Source organism: Rutidosis leptorrhynchoides, chromosome 3, assembly GCF_046630445.1.
Source record: "Rutidosis leptorrhynchoides isolate AG116_Rl617_1_P2 chromosome 3, CSIRO_AGI_Rlap_v1, whole genome shotgun sequence".
In the NCBI taxonomy this organism is placed as follows: Eukaryota; Viridiplantae; Streptophyta; class Magnoliopsida; order Asterales; family Asteraceae; genus Rutidosis; species Rutidosis leptorrhynchoides.
In genome coordinates this window covers 121,832,249-121,854,885 of record NC_092335.1, presented here as the reverse complement: position 1 = coordinate 121,854,885, position 22,637 = coordinate 121,832,249, and the positions used below count along the sequence as shown (strand labels likewise).

Here is a 22,637-nt window from a genome sequence, read left to right as displayed (position 1 = left end):
ATTGTCATAATGAATTGAAAATTTCTTTTAATATATTCAAATTTTATTGAAATTAGATAAATATTGAAGTCCACTAAGATACCCATTTATAAAAGGTTTGAACCTGATGATGTTTAAAAAATTAAGTTTGGTTTTGGGTTTAAAACAGGGGATGTGGAATTCTGTGTTACATGCATTGGAACATCAATGATTGATTGAATCTGTATTGTAAAATATTCAAAATGATTTAGTTTTATTGAATTAATAGTCCATCAAGATACTCATTTGTTAAAATTTGAAGAAAGAGTGAATTTTTATTTTTATTTGGCTAATTTCAAGATTGGATTTTGGGTATAAAACAGGCGAGGATGGTTGCTGGGTTACATGCATTATAATTTTGTAAAAGTATTACGAATTTAAAATTAATTAAATACTATTGCTAGAAGAGCAATCAATTTTTCATCTTCCATATGATTGATCTTTGTAAAAGTTAATCAAATTAAACTAAGGCTCCTGATAAAGCACACAGCACAGATTATGGGTTCATGCATGGAAATGATCAATCAATGGTGCATTTTTTGGTTAAATAGATGAAAAACTTCCAAAATATGCTCAAATTGAGATGAATTTGATTAAAAGTTTTGAAATTTTTAATATGGAAACCTCCAGAAGCTTTAATTTTGCAGAGTATTCTTGATTAAAATTCGATTCTTGAAGAACAGATAGTACAGATTCTGGGACCTGGGTTACATTCATAAATCGAATTACTTTTATGCAAATTTATAAATGGTAGACATGGAAATTAATTGAATTTAATTAAAATCTTCAACAGACATAGGTGGACTGGAAGATTTGAAGCACATCTGTGGGACAAGGGTACATGGAATAGCATTCAAAATAAGAAAGGAAAACAAAGTAAATACCTTCTCACTCTCTGTTGATTATTTTATTATTATTTGATTTTAATAGTTAAATTATATTAAAATTTGTGACAGAGATCTGCAATCTTAAATTTTGATAATTTAAGTTAATGTTAGTAATAAATTATTTAACATTGATTTCTGACTCAGTTTTTTTTGGTGATTCTGATTTGGTGTGATCCCCTGTTGCTGATTGTAATTATGGTTTATGGCCTTTATAGTTTATTTGGGTAATTATTCTCTCTTTCTCTAGACTTTTTCAATTATACTTTTTGGCATTCTTTTATATTTTTTTTTATGAAATATGATTTTTATACAGCAATTGTTTATCAATATATAATAAATAGATTATTGTGTTCTGAAAATTTATCTTATTTCATAGAAATAGATAATAGACAAAAAAGATAAAAAAAAAAAAAAAAAAAAAAAAAAAAAGATCAAAATTTAATAATTCTGTGTTTTAGGGACAATGTAGTTAACTAAATATTTAAAATGTTGTATTCATGCAGGAGCATATGATAGTGAAGAAGCTGCTGCTCGCACCTACGATCTTGCTGCCCTTAAATATTGGGGATCCGACACGACACTTAATTTTGAGGTAACAATTGAATATGTATTGCGCATGTTATGGACATACAATTTGCTCATCAAAAGCTCCTTAAAACATTGAGTAGTTTATCAAATTTTGTGAATATATTATGAGAACGATATGTCTTTTTGTTTATATTATAAACCGAAAAGGTGAATATATTGTTTTTTGGCTTTATCTATATGCTACAATTTTTATATTTTTTGTAGATAGATACGTACAAAAAGGATATTGAGGAAATGGAAAAATTGTCCAAGGATGAATATTTGGCTTCATTAAGGCGAAGAAGTAGTGGATTTTCTAGAGGTGTTTCAAAATACAGAGGAGTAGCAAGGTAAACAATCTTCATGTACTTCAAAAATATGCTTACCCATATTTGCGTTTTGACCAATTTTTCCATGTGTCCTTTTTATTTCTAAAATTGAGCGTAGTTAAAATGATTATTTCATTTCTTACAATGTGATTGTCTTGTTGATAGGAAGTGTGAAATACAATGGTTAGAAAATGACTCAATTCATTGTCATTTGTGAATGATATATCTATTTCCAAATTTATATCACTGATCGACTGTTTTCTAGCAAATTATTTTTACGGTGATTAAAAAATTATACTTTTATCAAAAAAACTTATTTCCTTACTTACAAAACATGCTGAATGAGTTGTGGGAGTTCATGTTTTTCGTATGTTACATGTGAATATGTGATGTGGTTGTATATGTGATTCGATTTGGACATAGACCTTATCTATAATGTTTTTTTAGAATTTATGAGCAACATAGATGTGACTTTGGCTTTATTTGACTTCTAACATTAATTATAACAATAAACAAAAAATGGGTTGTTGGCTATTCTATACCCGAAATCTGACAGTTATTCGCAAGAATTACTAGAAATTAGGACAATGGATGTTAGATAGTGACTTGAACCAATGCAACATAGACCTCCTTTTGATACCAGAGTTACTCATTTTGGACTTATATTGTAATTTTTGCATTAAAATTGCAAAATAGTTTTGATACCAATGCTTTTATTTATGTCTATGAAATTGCAATCGTTAATGTATAGTGTATGGTTTCGTTAGGCATCATCACAATGGAAGATGGGAAGCCCGAATCGGACGAGTTCTTGGAAACAAATACCTGTACTTGGGAACTTACGGTACGTGTCATCTCGCACTCTTTATTATTTTTTGTGTATATGTAAATTTGTGTCTTATGTTATACGGAGTAGTAATTCTTTTCTTGAAAATATTAAAACTTATAAGATTTTGTATGCCTTTTGTAGTTGCGCGCTCATATATATATATATATATATATATATATATATATATATATATATATATATATATATATATATATATATAGTAGAGGGATCAAATGAGAACTTTTTTGGTGTAAGAACCCTGAGAACTCAAAAATACACTGAAATTCGAGCAAAAAATGGAAATTCGAGCAAAAATGAGACACGGCCGAACAAAAAAGGGGGAATTCGAGCAAAAAATGGGGTAGTCGAACAAAAAATGGGAAAGTCGAACAAAAAAAAACACGGCCGAACAAAAAAAAGAAATTCGAACAAAAATTGTTGAATTAGAATAAAAAATGTGTTCAACATTTTTGTATTCGAAAAAAAAAAATGTAGAACATGTAGGTAGTCGAACAAAAAATTTAATATTCGAACAAAAAATGGTTCTACATTTTTTTTCGAAAAAAAAAGTTTTTTTTTGCTCGACTATGAATTTTTTGTTCGTCCGTGTTTTGTATTTTTGCTCGAACTCCTCTTTTTTTGCTCGAATTTAAGTGTATTTAGGTGTTTTTTGGAGTTCCTAGAGTTCTCACACTAAAAAAGTTCTCACTGGATCCTCTCCATATATATATATATATATATATATATATATATATATATATATATATATATATATATATATATATATATATATATATATATATATAGTGGTAGAATCAAGAGGGAAGTAACCAATCGGGGGAAGCGGGGGAAGCAAATTCTATTTTTTTTTCGTTTTTTGAAAAAACTTTGTTCACGAACATTATAGATTGGATGAAAATATGAACATTTAATAAAGACACTTTGTGATAAATGTTTTTATTTTGGCGGGAAAACGCTCGAAGAAGTAATATATAAAAATTATCGTGTTTTTCGAGCGTATGTTAAGGTTTTAGATATTAGGGTTTAGATATTAGGGTTTATGGGGTTTAGATATTAGGGTTTATGGTTTAGATTTAGAGTTTAGATTTAGGATTTAGATTGAGTTTTTAACACGAACGGTTTAGAGTTTTAGGGTTTAGGGTTTGGTGTTTTGGGTTTATGGAATAAACCCAAAACACCAAATCGTAAACCCTAAACCCAAAAACTCTAAATCGGGCCAAATTTTACTTCACAAAACATGGAAAAAAAAAACGTTCACATTCTTCACGAACAATATTATTTTGAATGTTATTTTTGTCGATCGTTTTCCCGCCTAAATAATAACATTCATCACGAATTGTCTTTTCTAAATGTTCATATTTTCGTGTGATCTTGATGCCGGAAATAAAAAATTCCAAAAAAATGAAAAAAAAAATATTTGATTTCCCCCGCTTTCCCCGATTGGTGTATATATATATATATATATATATATATATATATATATATATATATATATATATATATATATATATATATATGTTGTTATCTGATTTCTAAAACTATTCAATAAAAAGTAAACACGAACTACTCAATAATACCAGAATAATACTTTGTTATGTTGTAACTTCAAGAGTTAGTATTTTATTCTTTATGAGTTATAGCATTGTAGAACTTTCCAACGAGCGACGTTATTATAGACTTAGACTTTTAGTATTAATTAAGATGGTTATTATCATTTATCATATACAGTATAGTAGGGGTTGGTCGTTTAGCTATATATATTAAAAGTATTCGATCAACCATTGTCCAACTTGATATCCCGCACTTATAATTCAATATGATACACGCCGTCATTCAGAGCATTCAAGCAAAATTACAACTATAACTAGATTGGAACCAATTCTTTCTTTATTCTATTGAATAATCCGAACATCTGATTATATTATATTATATTATATTATATTATATTATATTATATTATATATATATATATATATATATATATATATATATATATATATATATATATAATGGTAGGATCAAGAGGGAAGTAACCAATCGGGGGGAAGGGGGGAAGCAAAAACTTTTTTTTTTTTCGTTTTTTGAAAAAACTTTGTTCACGAACATTATAGATGAGATGAAAATATGAACATTTAGTAGAGACACTTTGTGATAAATGTTTTTATTTTGGCGGGAAAACGCTCGAAGAAGTAATATATAACAATTATCGTGTTTTTCGAGCGTATGTTGAGGTTTTAGCTATTGGGGTTTAGATATTAGGGTTTAGAAATTTAGGGTTTAGGGTTTAGATTTAGGGTTTAGATTTAGGGTTTAGAATGAGTTTTTAACACGAACGGTTTAGAGTTTAGGGTTTAGGGTTTAGGGCTTAGGGTTTGGTGTTTTGGGTTTATGGAATAAACCCAAAACACCAAACCCTAAACCCTAAGCCCTAAACCCTAAACCCTAAACTCTAAATCGGGCTAAATTTTACTTCACAAAACATGAAAAAAAAAAATCGTTCATATTCTTCACGAACAATATTATCTTGAATGTTATTTTTGTCGATCGTTTTTCCGTCTAAATAATAACATTCATCACGAAGTGTCTCTTCTAAATGTTCATATTTTCGTGTGATTTTGATGCCGGAAAAAAAAAAATTCAAAAAAAACGAAAAAAAAAAAAATTTGCTTCCCCCCGCTTCCACCCGATTGGTTACTTCCCCATTGATCCTGCCCCTATATATATATATATATATATATATATATATATATATATATATATATATATATATATATATATATATATATATAATGGTAGGATCAAGTGGGAAGTAACCAATCAGGGGGAATCGGGGGGAAGCAAAAACTTTTTTTCCCGTTTTTTGAAAAAACTTTGTTCACGAACATTATAGATGAGATGAAAATATGAACATTTAGTAGAGACACTTTGTGATTAATGTTTTTATTTTGACGGGAAAACGCTCGAAGAAGTAATATATATCAATTATCGTGTTTTTCGAGCGTATATTGAGGTTTTAGCTATTGGGGTTTAGATATTAGGGTTTACAGGGTTTAGATATTAGGGTTTAGAAATTTAGGGTTTAGGATTTAGATTTAGGATTTAGATTGAATTTTTAACACGAACGGTTTAGAGTTTAGGATTTAGGGTTTAGGGTTTGGTGTTTTGGGTTTATTCCATAAACCCAAAACACCAAACCCTAAACCCTAAACACTAAACCCTAAACCATAAACTCTAAATCGGGCTAAATTTTACTTCACAAAACATGAAGAAAAAAAACCTTCAGATTGTTCACGAACAATATTATCTTGAATGTTATTTTTGTCGATCGTTTTTTCGCCTAAATAATAACATTCATCACGAAGTGTCTCTTCAAAATGTTCATATTTTCGTGTGATCTTGATGTCGGAAAAAAAAATTCCAAAAAAAAATGAAAAAATAAATAAATTTTGCTTCCCCTCGAGTGGTTACTTCCCTATTGATCCTGCCCCTATATATATATATATATATATATATATATATATATATATATATATATATATATATATATATATATATATATATATATATATATATATATATACATTCAAACAACCTTTTATTAACATATATAAATGGCCTCTTGGGACACAAATGTGTGATTAAACATTAGAATGCATACTTTCCAGATTAGTGTGCTCACCCACCCAAGTAAAATAAATTAATGCTAGCTATTGTTATATCTCAAGGGCAATGGTTAAACATCATATATTTAACTATATGCTCAAAATCAATTTAATTTTACTTTCTATAATTAAATGTGTGAATATAAGTTATTTATGAATTGATGAGTTTTATTTTTTGGAATATTATTAAAAATGGTAACTATGATTAACGTAATTTGGAATATTTATGGAAATGAAAAACCAATAAATTGTTGCTTTTTCTTTATATCACAAATTAACTACCCTTTGATTTTCTTTTAATAAATAAAATAAAACAAAATAAATAAAGTAGAGATAGAGATAGAGATAAAAAGGGTTTATTAACTACGAAATTAGAGGGTAGTTAATTTGTGACTATCATTTAAGTTGTATAAACTACGGAGTACTAGTTTAAGTTGTTAAAATTCACAAATACTTTATTTTCCAATTAAACATAATATTCTGTGAAATAATATTAATTTTCTGTCAGTTTTCTGAGGGAATATAAAAACATACTTTTCATCATGAATAGATCCAATCTCACAAAATATACACGGATTACTACTACACTTTCCCTGAATAGGCGTGCAATGCTTACTTTTCATCATTGTTTAAAAATGCAATATTCTTTAGTGATCCAATATTGTTGCTGTATTATATTAAGATATATAGTGGCAGGTTTAGCTCATACTACATTCCAAGATCGATTAAAGTAGTTAAGGAAGTGTTTGAAATTGCAATTTGTGGAGATTATCTGATTATTGCGTTAACAAAACGTAAATAATCAGGAAAAGAGTGTGACAAAAAATGATTATATGAGTTGTGTTAGAGATAAAATGGGGCAATGAAAAAGCAAGTTGAGATATGCTTGTTTTAAACACCATTTTAAAAAAAACAAAATATATTTTGAAATTGCAATCTCGAACTCTTTCTAAAACACCATTTTAAAAACACAAAATATATTTTGAAATTTGCAATTTCGAACTTTTTCTAAATATTTTTATTGAAAATTTCCAGTATTAGTTTATTTTTTGTAGTTTTTTTACTTCATAAATTAGTCTTATGTTGCATTAAATATTTACCATTTAAACTCTTTTTCATTCCATGATACTGAAATTATATAAGTGAGAATATAAGTAAGTTTAAAGCCTTTTGTCTTAGTGTATATACTTGAACAGTGCACATGACTCCCCTCTTCCCAAGATAGTATTATAAGGGGATGTATTTTTATATGCTTATTTGTCTTGTAATCATGCTATTATTTACTATTAAAATTTTATGTTTATCAGAATCAACATTAACTTCCTGCTTTAACTTGTATGTTTTATCATTGTATTTAGATGCTAATTCTGATTCACTTGATTCTATTAGGGTGTTGCGTAGTTCTATACTTCTATTATGTTAATTCTTGTATTTAACCCTAGTCAAGGTTGCAAAATTCGCTATTCGGGGATTAATCGGTCGGTACTTTGAAAAGATTAATCGGTAATTCGGGGATTAATCGGGGATTAATCGAATTGTACTGTATACATTGAAATATTAAATTTTACAAATTATATGTGTAAATATAGAAAAAAATCATAAATATAAAAATAAACTTCAACATAATTGTATAAAATTGTTCATTTTGCTCCAAAACTATAAAGTTCTAGTTTAAATTCATGTTAAAATGGTAGCCATTTTTTACTTTTACCGATTTTGGTTATGAAATTCGATTTTGACCCATCAATTTACGTTGACCGTTTAATTAAACGGATTTTTGAAAATCGGAACGGATTGCTCTTAAAAATGATTAATCGGAGATTAATCGGCGAGTAATCGGGTTTTTTACAACACTGCTTGTAGTTACTTATTGCATATCGTCGTTCACAGTAATTTGTAAAATGGCAGATAACTTATTGTTTGTTTTTTATACGTATTTAGCTGTTACTCTTTCTACATACTAATATCCGAGAAAAGCTCTAAATCTAGTAGTAATAGACCATCTTTAACTAACTTATTGTTTCTTTAATTAGGATGATCATTCACTTATTCGTAAAATAAGCTAAAGAATGAATAAGATTTGGAAATTTTTGTGTAAAATAAGCTAATGAATGAATAAGATTAGGAATTTTTTGTCATTTCTTGTAAGGACCACACATAGACAGACATTAGAAAAAAACTGATTAATGTTTTTTTAGGCACTCAAGAGGAAGCAGCCGCAGCATACGACCTAGCAGCCATCGAGTATCGAGGTGCAAAAGCAGTGACTAATTTCGATATCAGCATCTACGCTGATCGGTTGAAGAATATCGCACCACCTACTCAAGATACTCCCGAGTCAACAGAAGTCGTAGCTTCACCAAAAACCGAGCAACAATATGAGTTTCCTCAAGACACGACCTGCCAACAACAACAAGAAGAAATCATGATAAAAGAAAAAGAAGAATTATTGCCCGAAATTCATAATATTGAGTTTCCACCATCGGTAGATGAAGGGGATCCGTGGAGCTTGTGTTTAGATTCAAATTACAATTTTCTTCCGGTCCCACACATTCCACTTGATAAATCAGGTGAAATGCTTGACTTGTTTGATGATACCGGCTTTGAGGATAATATCGATATTATTTTTGATGGCCCGCTCTCGTGTGGTGGAGGTGAAACGGAGAAAGGAGACATGTGTATCACTTCACCTTCATCTTCGTCGTCTACAATGAGCTTCATTTCGTGTCCCATGTCACATTGTTGATGAGTCGAAGTTTTTAGCCCTTTGATTAGGAATAATTGATTAGGAATAATTGAGCGTTTTTGTTTCGCTTTTTTAACATTATGTTGTACGTTATTTCTAGTGAACTGCCATTGAGTAGTTTGCTATTTCTTTATACGGTATATGGTATTTGTCTTGGGCCGGGTCGAACGGGCTATACTGGTTTGGTTTAAGAAATCCAGGCTAAATTTGGGTGTTTTAAAAAGTTACAACGGGTGGGTTGCTAATTGCATTAACCTTTTAGCATATAAAAATTTTGGTGGTAAAAATGAAGATTAACATTTCATAAACTGAAGGGAAAGAAAGAAGAAAAAGGCTAGAAATTGAAATTAGCCTCTTAAAGTGGAAAAAATGTGAGACTGAAAACAGCACATTTGTATCTTGGGCCTGGGTTGTATCTTGGGCCTGGGTCTGATCTAACTTGAGTTACAAGGAAATTGGTCAAAATGCTCTTATATTTTAAGTGTTGCCTTTGATAAATCAAAATTGTAAAAATGCCCCTGACCACGTATCACGCACCACACACAATGTGTGTAACTTAGTGCGTGATGCATGTTGCTGAGATAATGACCGAGAACGACATTTTTTCTCGTGAACACGCACCACGCACGGTGTGTGGTGCTTCTTGGGCAAAAACTTTGAATGATAGTATCTTTTGAGTCTTAGTTCTGATTTAATCACCATTTTTCTAATGTGTATTTTTTAAGATTTATTCATTAAAACGCTTCTAAAGTGACATGAATAATTTTGAATTTGACCTGATATAATATTGAGATTTTTTTAATTAACCTAAAAATGCTCAATTAGTGAAATGTAACCTTTATTCAAATTGATTTAGGGATATCGGGTACTTTTAGTCAAGATTGGTTATAGATTTAACAAATCACAAATTATAATACTATGAGCGGTCACAGTATGTTAATAAGTCAAATTCAATGAAAACATTTAAAGGTCTTCGAGGTCGTATTTCGAAAAAAAAACAAAATGGAAACAACCCGCCTTCGGCTGTTTGCCAATGGATTGATCTCGAAAAAAATACATAATTAAAAAAAAAACGATTACTAAATTGGAACTACGAGTCAAAATATACGGCCATTCAAATTTTTGCCCAACAAGCACCAAACACCACGCACCATTGACTGTGCGTGGTGCATGGTGCGTGTTCGCGAGGAAAAATGCATGTATCGGTGATTTTTTTTTTTGAAAGGCAAACTCACACCCCCCTAATACTAATTACACGAATATATACACCACGAAATGTCCTAAGCAGGACTCGAACCCTCAACCTCAAGGTTTTAAGGGTGACCTCGATACCGCCAAGCCATTGGCTCTTTGGTATGTGTCGGTGATTATCTTGACGTAAGTTTACGTAACATTACGTAACTTGACGTAACTTTACGTAACTTGATGTAACTTTACGTAAGTTTACGTAACTTAACGTAACTTACGTAACTTGACGTAACTTTACTTAACTTGACGTAACTTGATGTAACTTTACGTAAGTTTACGTAACTTGACGTAACTTGATGTAGGTTTACGTAACTTTACGTAACTTGACGTACGGTTAACTTGACGTAACTTGACGTAAGTTTACTTAACTTGACGTAAGGTTACGTAAATTGACGTAACTTTACGTAACTTGACGTAAGTTTTCGTAACTTGACGTAGGTTTACGTAAGTTGACGTAAGTTTACGTAACTTGACGTAAGTTTACGTAAGTTTACGTAACTTGACGTAACTTTACGTAACTTGACGAAAGTTTACGTAACTTGAAATAAGTTTACGTAACTTGAAGTAAGTTTACGTAATTTGACGTAACTTTACGTAACTCGACGTAAGTTTACGTAACTTGACGTAAGGTTACGTAACTTGACGTAACTTGATGTAACCTTACGTAACTTGACGTAACGTAACTTGGCGTAAGTTTACGTAACTTGACGTAAGTTTACGTAACTTGTCGTAAGTTTACGTAACTTGACGTAATTTTACAAAACTTTACGTAACTTGACGTTACTTTATGTAAGTTTACGTATCTGGACGTAAGTTTACGTAAGTTTATGTAAGTTTACGTAACTTGACGTATCTTTACGTAACTTGACGTAACTTGACGTAAGTTTACGTAACTTGACGTAACTTTACGTAACTTGACGTAAGTCAACATAAGTTTACGTAACTTGACGTAACTTTACCTAAGTTTACGTAACTTGACGAACTTTACGTAACTTTACATAACTTCACGTAACTTAACGTAACTTTACGTAAGTTCACGTAACTTGACGTAACTTTACCAAACGTGACGTAACTTGACGTATGTTCACGTAACTTGACGTAAGTTTACGTAACTTGACGTAACTTGACGTAAGCTTACGTAACTTGACGTAAGTTTACGTAACTTGACGTAAGTTTACGTAACGTAACTTGACGTAAGTTTACGTAACTTTACGTAAAATCATATAATAATAACTCATACAACATTATACAATAGCAACAACAACAACAACAACAACAACAACAACAATTTTGCTCTAGTTAGAGGAAAGACGGCCTAGCCTGGCACACGACAACTAACTGATCATGCTAGAGCAAGGTTGAAAAAGACGTGAGACGGGGCTGAAACGTTAGCGACCTCAAAAAGTCGCAACAGAAAAAACGGGGTCGAAACGGGGTCGAAACGGATGTTGACTAACGTTGACTTATATATATATATATATAAAGTTGACATTTTTTCCGTCTTTGACCGTTTTTTCCGTCTTTGACCGTTTTTAGCGTTGTTGACCGTTTTTTAAGCGTTGACCGTCTTTTTTCCGTTTTAAGGTCCGTTGCAACGATACTAAGGCAAATCCATTGTGGCGCTCATTTCGACCGTTTCTTGCAACACTGGGCTAGAGTCTACCGTTAGTCCTACCATTGAATCCACAGTATAGTCATCCACACGCAGGTGATGCGATATTCAACACTATACTCAACAAACAGTGATCAACATGACCCAACCTAACAAGTCGAGGTTTATCTCCTTGAGTACAATCTAACAAGTCGAGATCCGTCTCATGAGCGGAACCTAACAAGTCGAGGTTCGATCAACCAAGCAGAACCTTACAAGTCGAGGTTCTATCAACAGGGCACATACAACTAATACTAACACAACATGGCAACTAACAATACATAAGGCATGGAAACTAAACAACTACATACAATGTAACATGACTTGCTACTCTATGCTACACGTGAGGATAATTCCACTCACCAATTACCAGCAATAGCTCAGATGTCGATCTACTGAGCGCTTTCCTTGTTCTTATCACTTGAGCACAACACAAACAAAGTCAATATACATACCCGATCAACAACATAATCAATTCGTAGTATAAACTAGGTCATATCATCATATTATAAGTCTACAACATAAATCCATTCAATATTGTCATACAAGTGCTTGCAAAACGGGACATACACGCTAAATTTCTAAAATCTATTTTTCTGCCCCAAAAACAGTTTGATCTAACTTCTTAAAAGTTTACCATTAAAAAGTACTCGTTAATACAATTCCAACGATATTTGATTCATCAAAAACGGAGTTACGATTTGAAAGTTATAACCAAAATAATTTTCTTCAAAACAAATGAGACCGTAGGCTGAGGGTCCCTGACCATAGGGTCATGGTCTTTGACCATCGGGCGAGAGTGTTCTTGAGCTACTGAAACTGAAAAAGTTATGGGTTTGAGTCAAAAATTACCAAATCTCGATCCTGAACTCATTTTGACCTCAAAACTTACCACATCTTGTTTATAAAACATTTAGAAACATAAACCACAGTATTTACCCACAAACAACATCAAAATAAGCAATTTTGACCCAAAATCACACTTTTGTAAAACCTAGCACAAAAACTCCATTTTTACACAAATTCTAGCATGAAAACTCACGATTTTTACCTCAAAAGAATCAATAATTGAAAAGGAAAAACTTGATGCAACTGATTTGAGCTCAAGAACAAGATTTGATAACTTAGGGTTAGGTTAGGAGGTGGAAGTAAAGAATGAGGTGTGTGTGAGTGAGAGAAAGAAGAATTCAAAAATGAGAGGAAGAGGCACTGTTCTAGTCACTTATTTAGGAATAAAATCCTATATCACATAACAAACGGGTATTTATCAGTTATCTGATATCTTTCGTACATCATTAGACGACCCTAACGGAGTCTAAATGAGACAAATGAACTTGTTCTGTGACCCTTGTCATGGACTGGTCTTAACTAACCAATCAAATAATCATAAACATATAATTATTAAAATCACTAATTAACACCATTCAAGGGTAATTTGGTCATTTCCACCTAGGCCCGATCTAAGGATGTTACAGTTATTGTCCAGATGTCTCTTAGCTTGAATACTTTAATTACCTTTTGGTAAGCACGAACTAGATGGACGGATCCGTTAGATTAGACAAGCCTCACCCTACATAACTTGGGTGCATGTTCTTCGTATTATTTTACACTCGGACTGATCAATCCTAAATTAGATGTTACGATCCAATTTAGGAATTGAGTGCAATGAGGGGTGGATGGTGGTGTTGATAATTTTTTTGGGACCTTATGATCGTCTTTCACTTAGGTTACAGTGATCAATCACCATGTCCCGGTCTTGATTGCATTACCTTGGCTTGATTATGATTAAGGCTTGGGCGTATTCACAAGCGAACCATAAAAACCTTAGCAATTGCACATAATCAACAACCTAAAATGAGAGGCCAAGCTCCCTATTTATAGGTTTGGAATATCCTTGGATCTAATGACTGCGCAGCACCGACATACTGCAATGTTTGTGCGGGACATTTTCGCACACTTCTTTATGCGGGCTTCCGTAATGTTCCAGGCTCAGTGCAGAAATGCTAACTCATGTTCGCGGTGCTGTTTGTACTTGTATTTAGATTGCCTTTTGCAACTAAAATATACATATATATGCCTATATATATGATCAAGCCCCCAGTTTATTGTGTTATATTTTCGCAGAAAATATAACATAATAAACTCTTAAAAATGTAGTTCAAAATGTGTTCTAGTTTAAAATGTGTTCTTCTAACGTTCGGCAATCTTTGATGCTGAAATGAGTGTTTTTGCAGTAAGATTTTACCGTTAACCTTTTCAACATAACAACAGCTATATAGCTTCCCAATACTTTTTATGCGTTTTATAACCGTTAAAGTGAACCGTTGCAACTTTATTTCTTCTATAAATATCAATCAAACTTCATTTCGTAAAATTCACATTGCCAATTCTCGTATTCTCATAATCCTAACACTTCAGTCACCAATTCTCTTAGTTTTCTTAAACAATCTTTGCAACGCATCCAAGTATTACAATATGAAGATTCAAGAGCTGAGCCAAAAGGATAATCCAAAATCCTTTATTGCATCAAGGCTTAAAAGCCCTGAAGCGAAAGCTCAATCTTCTTCTGCGAAAAAAGCCAGCAGATGTAACACCGCCCATTTTTTTTTAAATCAGCGGAAGATATATAAAATACATTTTAATAATTAAACACACCCACATTAATACATTACATAAAACCGTAGTAAATCTGATTTAATACATCTAAATCCGGGTTACGTTAAACATCCATTTTATTATAAAACATCATCAGAGTTCAACCCTGTCAAATATGTCTTCACGTCCGCCCTTCCTTAATAAAGCATCTATACCTAAACCTGCAAGGAAGGGAAATGTGGGGGATTAGCATAACGCTAAGTGAGTAGGTATATCTACAGATATAATCTAGGCATCGCCACATGCAACAGCTCATACATAACTATTAATATATACATGCAAGCAAACACAAATAGAAAGACAGTATGAGGATCGGCGGCTTGTACGTGCACACGATGAAAGGACCCGTCCTAATCCATCCGGACGAAGTCCATATTGATTATAAACGATTCACAACAGTTGATTACATCGCGAGGTACTTGACCTCTATATGATACATTTTACAAACATTGCATTCATTTTGAAAAGACAATCTTTCATTACATCTAAAGTTGATGACATGCATGCCATTTCATAACATATCTTACTATAATTGATTTAATAATAATCTTGATGAACTCAACGTCTCGAATGCAACGTCTTTTGAAATATGTCAAGAATGACTCCAATTAATATATCTAAGATGAGCAAAAGCACAGCGGAAGATTTCTTTCATACCTGAGAATAAACATGCTTTAAAGTGTCAACCAAAAGGTTGGTGAGTTCATTAGTTTAACATAAATAATCATTTCATAATTTTAATAGACCACAAGATTTCATATTTTCATTTCTCATAAACATACGTCCCGTGCATAGAGACAAAAGTATCATTCATATGGATTGAACACCTGGTAACCGACATTCACAATATGCATATAAGAATATCCCCATCATTCCGGGATCCTCCTTCGGACATGATATAAATTTCGAAGTACTAAAGCATCCGGTACTTTGGATGGGGCTTGTTGGGCCCGATAGATCTATCTTTAGAGTTCGCGTCAATTAGGGTGTCTGTTCCCTAATTCTTAGATTACCAGACTTAATAATAAGGGCATATTCGATTTCGATAATTCAACCATAGAATGTAGTTTCGATTACTTGTGTCTATTTCGTAAAACATTTATAAAAGCAGCGCATGTATTCTCAGTCCCAAAAATATATATTGCAAAAGCATTTAAAAAGGGATTAATGAAACTCACGCATATAAATATTGTAAAACAGTTAATAAAGCATTTGCATGTATTCTCAGCCCAAAAATGTAATGATGTAAAAAGGGAGCAAATGAACTCACCTAATGTATTTTGTAGTAAAAATACATATGACTATATTGAACAACTGAACAATGCAGGGTTGGCCTCGAATTCACGAACCTATATCATTTGTATATTTATTAATATACATAATTGTAATCGAACAAATATATATATGAACTTATTAGTTATATCCTTTTTATATTAATAACCTATATGTTTCATATATTTATTTTATATATTAAAAATATTAATTTTGTCATGTTATAAGTATTTAATACATTTTTGTATCTATATCTTTTGTTTGTTAAAATTATATTAATACAAAAATAATATTAGAAATGATAAAAATAATAATAATGATAATAATAATATTACTACTAATAATAATACTAATACTTATGATACTAATAATAATGATAATAATAATAACAATAATAATAATAATAATAATAATAATAATAATAATAATAATAATAATAATAATAATAATAATAATAATAATAATAATAATAATAATAATAATAATCTTGAATATCTTATTAATACTAATGATAATAATAATAATAATAATAATAATATTAATAATACTTGTGTTAATAATAATGTTAATGATAATAATAATAATAATAATAATACTTTTACTAATAATAATACTAATAATGAAAATAACAATAATAATAGTAATAAATTACTACCTTAAGAGTATAAGCTCCAAAAAAATAACACTGTCTCTGCCAGGACTCGAACCCACGACCTCCCACTAAACCCAAACACTACTAACCATTGCTCTGCTTGTTTCTTTATTGAAATACTTTGCACGCTTAATTATTTAACCGATACTAACTGTTTATCATCTTCCTAGTATCATCATCTTAATCAACATCTTATATATCATTATATCACCACACACCGTTATCATCATTCTCGCCCATCATTAATACCATGTATCATGTTTTCGGCCCAACAGAGAGTATACGGCCCAAGCATTCCATTTATATATATAGAAGCCCAATTATTTTGCAATCCATCAACAAACAAAGTAACAAATCCATATAAGGTTAAGTGGCCTAATGGTTGTTGTTTAATTAAAAAAAATTCGAAGAAGGCTAGGATTGAACCCCTAACCACTCGTTCACAAACATCACGCTCAACCATTAAACTATCAGTTGCTTTCTTATTTGATTACTCAACTTAATTTGTCTTAAACTATAACCGCCTGATGTTTTTTTTTTTTTTTTTCAAAACCCATTTAACATCTTCTTCATATATCATCGACTCGTCATCTTAATCTTCAAACGTCATCAACCATATCATTATGTATCGTGTGCAGTAGCAGTTGTAGCGAAACAATAGTAAACAGAAGCAACTAACTGTGATGTTTTGGTTTGATTATTTCGATTTAAAATATAAAAATACATTGCAGCAAAAGTAATATTATAGTGGTAGGTAGCTCATGTTATTTGAGGTGATCAAAGTGGTGATTGTGGTGTTGGTTTACATTGATAGAAAGAGAGCAGAACAGCTGCAGTAATCAAGTAACAACACAGAAAAAGATAGATGGTGTTTGATAAATAAAATGCAAGAAACATATATATATATATATATATATATATATATATATATATATATATATATATATATATATATATATATATATATATAAAACGCAGGTGGTGTCGTGGGTTTGAAAGTTGTCTTCGGTGATGGTTGTATGGGTCTGTTCGAATGGAAACAGGAAGCATAGTAGCTGCAGGTTGGTTGTAGTTCAAACAGTAAATAGAAAAATTGGTAGGTGGCGGTGAGATGGTGCTCCAGTGGTGGCAGAAGGTGGCTATGGTTAGTGGTGATAGAGAGGTGGTTTCATCAAGTAGGAAAAGATGGTGATCGAAGAACCTATTTGGAAATGGGATGGTGGTTGTGGTTTATGATCATGGTGTGGCGATAGTATGTGGTGTTTAAGGTGATGGTGATCATTCTTTTCTTATATCGAAACAATTGATGATCTTCATGTAATTTAGTGTTGATGGTTATGATACGATGAAGATGGTGGTTTTTGGTTGTCGTTGAAACAAAACAGAAATAGATGTCAAGATAATTTCAGTGATGATGGGTTAAATATATGCATATGTATATTATATATGTAGATGGTGGGTTTGCTGTGTTTAGTTGCAGGAAAGAGAAACAAATCAAATGTGGTGTGTGTTCATTAATATGTATGTAAGGTATATGTACTAAATAACTCTCAGGAAGTGAGAAGAAAATAAAGAAAGAGAGAAAGATAGATAATGGTTGAAGTGGTTGGCATGATTGTATATATATATATATATATATATATATATAGACTCCGTAAATTGCATTTGTGAGGAAATAAGTCAAGGAGAAGCACTATCTCCATTATAATATCTAACTTTATGTTAATTGTATAGTGAACGAATTGGAAGGAAGCGGTAAATGCAATGGTGAGGTTGTTATCATGTACATGTGGGTATATTAATATATATTAAGTTAGTTGTAAGATTCAATCAAGTACAGTAATAAATTAGTAAATTAGATTTTAAAATCTGTACAACATTTAGCAGCCTAGTTTTGGATTCTAATCGTCGACATTCATTTAATACGGATATTTACTCGTGTCCATTGCTAAACAGTTAACATATAAAAGTGTTCCTAAAAATCCCAAATTTTTAGATTAAATGTATTTATTTATTTCAGTCATTATAATATAAAATTTGATCATTAACTATTAAATAAAAATTACATTAATTATTCATTCCCATCCCAAGTAAAATATAAAAGTTTTAAAAATTTAATAATTTGCTCCTAAATACATTTTTACTATGCCTATAATTTATAAAACACATTTTCGGATCGCCATTTATTTTAAAATTACATAAGTTTGAATTCAGCTTGTTTAATATCAATCGAAACATCAAACGAGTATTACAATCATTTAATATTTATTTTTAATATACTTTATTTATATATAGAGATATATTTTAAATAATAATTATTATAATATCCTATTTTTATTTTATTAATTTTTAATTACAACAACATATAATACTTCAAATTATATTTCGAATTATTATTTATATATACATACACACATATCTATTTACAATTAATTGTTCGTGAATCGTCGAGAGCAGTCGAAGGTCAATTGGATATATGAACATCGTTTTAAAATTTTCTAGACTCATCATTACATATTTTGCTTATCGTATCGAAATCATATAAAGATTAAGTTTAAATTTAGTCGGAAATTCCCGGGTCGTCACACACGACCCTAGTTGATCGGACTAGGATCTACCGATAGTCCCGCTACTCAAACCACAGTATAGTTCTCCGGACGTAGGGGATACGTAATTCACACTATACTCTAAGTTTAGTAGCCTTGGACCCGACCTCCTCTGGCCCGGTCGACCTCACACGGATTCTAACCTCCTCTGGCCCGGCTACGAGTCCCCAGTCTCCTCTGGCCTGACTAGTGTCATACACAGTGTACACATAATTATACAACAACAAACATGCACTAACTAGTATGGCAATCGGTACTAAACATGGCATACGGTATCAACTTAACAATACAATAACTTGTGATAAACAGTAGCATGCTTTGCTACTAAATTCTATCCAAGGATAGACCCACTCACCGATCGCCAGCAAAACTCGGTAGTCTAATATCACCGAGTCTTCTCCTCTTCTGTATCACCTGAGAATAAACACTGAACAAGTTAGTAAACCGCACCACTTTTACTAACTATATTATACTCTATACATACATCATTATATATATATATATATATATACACACACATATATATATATATATATAGATATATAATGATAACACATATATATAAACACTCGCACATATATACATATATTCATACACACACATGTATATATATATATACACGAATATATATATATATATAGATATATATATATATATATATATATATATATATATATATATATATACATCCGTACACACACATATATATATATTGCACACTTGTATATACCTACATAAAAACATATCCAAACGAGCGGGTCAAGGGCAAAATGGGGGGTCAAACAACCACACGAACCGTAAAACAAGTGTACGGACCATAGGGCTGCGACCACGCCAAGCCGCTACGTGCCACGGTGGGCAGACAGCAGCAAATAGGCTGCAACAGTAGCTGTATATTGCTGCAGTAGACAGCAACAAAAACAGTAGCAGCATATGTGCTGTCCGGGCGCGTTTCGACCCCAAAAACCGAGTTTTCGAGCAGTTTTTCGACCATAACAAAGGTTCACAATGATTTTATAACATACATATAACAATAACTTACAATATTAGTTAACAAGGTTCAATTCTTATTATTATTATTTCTTTTTCAACTTTCATACAAAATACACATTTAATCATATAAAACCTAAGTCAAAATCACATTAGGATCGGGTTCAAATGGACAAGTCAAACGAGTCTTAAACATACACAATTGGGTTAAAAGTTAAATGAGCAAAACCGAACATCAATTTCCTTTAAACGAATTGGGGTCCAAACGGGTAAACCAAACTATCGAGCGCACAAAAAAAAAACAATCACCACCACCACCGACCGCCAACCACCACCGCTGGCTGCCAGCTGCAGCCGGAAGCGGCGGTCAGCCGTCGGAATAGAAACAGTAACAGTAGCTACGGCTGCTATTTCACCATGGTGCGCACCTATTTCTTGTTATTTTATGCAATTAAGAACCAATTCAAGTCAAATACAAACCCACAAACAACCACTAGCAATTTATCTAACACCAATTTAACATAAATCAAGCAATAACATCACCAAATTCAAAGATTCAAGCACAATTGCATCTTTTAAAAAAAAACTAGCATAAAACCTAAATTAATATAAAAGAATCATATAAAAGAGACAAACATTGTTAGAATTCAATTATTAATGTACAAGAACACTTTTAGAGCTTGAATTCCATCATCATCTTCATCAATTAAAAAGGTAGGGTTCATGGTGGTGATGGTGTGCTCGTGACAGAGAAGACGAGAGGGAGAGAGGATGAGAACACCACTTAAAGCTTGCAATTTTACTTCATTCTCTTTATCAATTTGGAAGATTAAGGTTTTTGTATGCATTCTGTGTTTAGATCGATTGAAAACAGAAAAGGAGAAGAAGAAAACCATGTACAGTAAATAAAACAAGGGAAGGGGCGGTTTTTGGCTCTTAAATGGGGATTAAATCCCATTCCGGATAAAGCACGGGTATTTATCTATTTACTGAAACGCAACGTACCTCGTTCGGTAGCCCAAACGAAGCCCAAATTTAATAAACAAATAAGCTCTGTGACTGTGATGATCCTTCCAAATCCCTTTGGACGAATACATCATTCATCGATTTCACAGTGAGGTACTGACCTCTACATGATACGTTTTGTAAACATTGCATTCTTTTGAAAAGGCACACCATAATTGTATATCAAATTCCAAGGTTTTTGACGTTTGATGATTTCTACATATAGACAATCACCGTAATTAATAGTTTACAATACTACATCCGTTGATAATGTAGTCAAAATAAGATACATGGTGATGATTTTGTGAATGCAACGTTTTCTCGAATAAAGCATGTATGACTCCATGCACATAACTTGTATCACATATATAAGCAAATAGCGGAAGACTTCTAGGAACCTGAGAATAAACATGCTTAAAAGTGTCAACACAAAGGTTGGTGAGTTCATAGTTTTAATGTTGCGCATAATCTGTATATAAAGGTGGATCACAAGATTTCAGTTGTTTCATCCAAAAACGTTTATCAAAATATTCTACAAGATTGAGCACCCTGGTAACTAAACTTTAACGTTATTATAAGTACCCCTGTTTTAACATACATGCAACCAACATGTACAATACACGCAAACCAACTTGTACTAAACTCAAATAGCATACGTCTGTTTTATAGTTCAGGCTAGGGTTTCTATACCTGGAACAGATGGGGATGTCATGCCCTATGGATCCATATACAACTACTCGCGCCCACCAGTTCTTATAACCGGCAGTTACTAGTTACCAAAGCTAAGGGATTTTCGGTTCAAACTCGGTGTAGAATTTAGTATGTACTTGTATCCATTGCGTTTAAAATAAAGTGCATGTATTCTCAGCCCAAAAATATAGATTGCAAAAGCAATTAAAAAGGGAGCAAATGAAACTCACCTTAGCAGCACATAAGGTCATTCATCGAAATGTGACCGAAACTCGGAATGCAAAATAACCGTAGATCTCAACCTAGAGAACATATGTTGGTCAATATATGTCTAACAAGCTAGGTCGAGTCATAGTGTATCACAATCCCAATGCTCGATACCGTCATACAAAAGTTAACAAAAGTCATCTCAAAAGTCAACCTGACCCAATATGATCTTTAAATCTATACATATTTATTAACTTAGTATAAGTCTTGATAATTGAATGAATTTATAGTTTATCAAACTCAAAATATTATTTATTTCTGGATCTATATTATACTTGAATTATCATGGCAATCGAACATGATTTTCATATAGTTTTCCAATACTTGAAAATCAGATTATAGTGTTTATAAAGCTTTGAAACATGATAAGACAGTCAACTTTGACAATTGTTCAATAAGACGAGATGTGCCTATATAGAAATTCATTTACTCGATTAGTAATATTTGAAAATCCAATTTATCAATCTTATAAACAAGTTGTTTTAAATATCAATTGCAGATTCAAAAGCAATTTCAATTAATGTTAATTATAATTCAGTTGA

At 31.6% G+C, this 22,637-nt stretch overlaps 1 protein-coding gene and 1 long non-coding RNA gene across 2 annotated transcripts; one reads left to right on the top strand and one right to left on the bottom strand.

Annotated features, from left to right (window-relative positions):
- Window positions 1-1,070: 1,070 nt before the first annotated feature.
- LOC139896748 (ethylene-responsive transcription factor WRI1-like) lies at window positions 1,071-9,059 on the top strand. The gene is made up of 5 exons (XM_071879387.1): window positions 1,071-1,129; window positions 1,409-1,497; window positions 1,698-1,822; window positions 2,569-2,645; window positions 8,512-9,059. Exons 1-5 carry the CDS (start codon window positions 1,108-1,110, stop codon window positions 9,057-9,059), a joined length of 861 nt encoding a protein of 286 aa, XP_071735488.1. The 5' UTR covers window positions 1,071-1,107.
- A 5,559-nt stretch (window positions 9,060-14,618) lies between these two features.
- LOC139896747 (uncharacterized) lies at window positions 14,619-21,020 on the bottom strand. Its single transcript, XR_011776333.1, has 3 exons — window positions 20,770-21,020; window positions 19,499-19,557; window positions 14,619-14,774 (listed from the first exon to the last, which is right to left on the bottom strand). It is a non-coding gene; the product is annotated as an uncharacterized lncRNA (long non-coding RNA).
- Window positions 21,021-22,637: the final 1,617 nt, after the last annotated feature.

Bases quoted from the DNA above. Each gene is read 5' to 3' on its own strand.
- LOC139896748 (XM_071879387.1), top strand. From the start codon at position 1,108: ATGGCCTTTATAGTTTATTTGG. The intron at 1,130-1,408 runs GTAATTATTCTC...GTATTCATGCAG, and splicing joins GGCCTTTATAGTTTATTTGG to GAGCATATGATAGTGAAGAA. The intron at 1,823-2,568 runs GTAAACAATCTT...TGGTTTCGTTAG, and splicing joins AAATACAGAGGAGTAGCAAG to GCATCATCACAATGGAAGAT.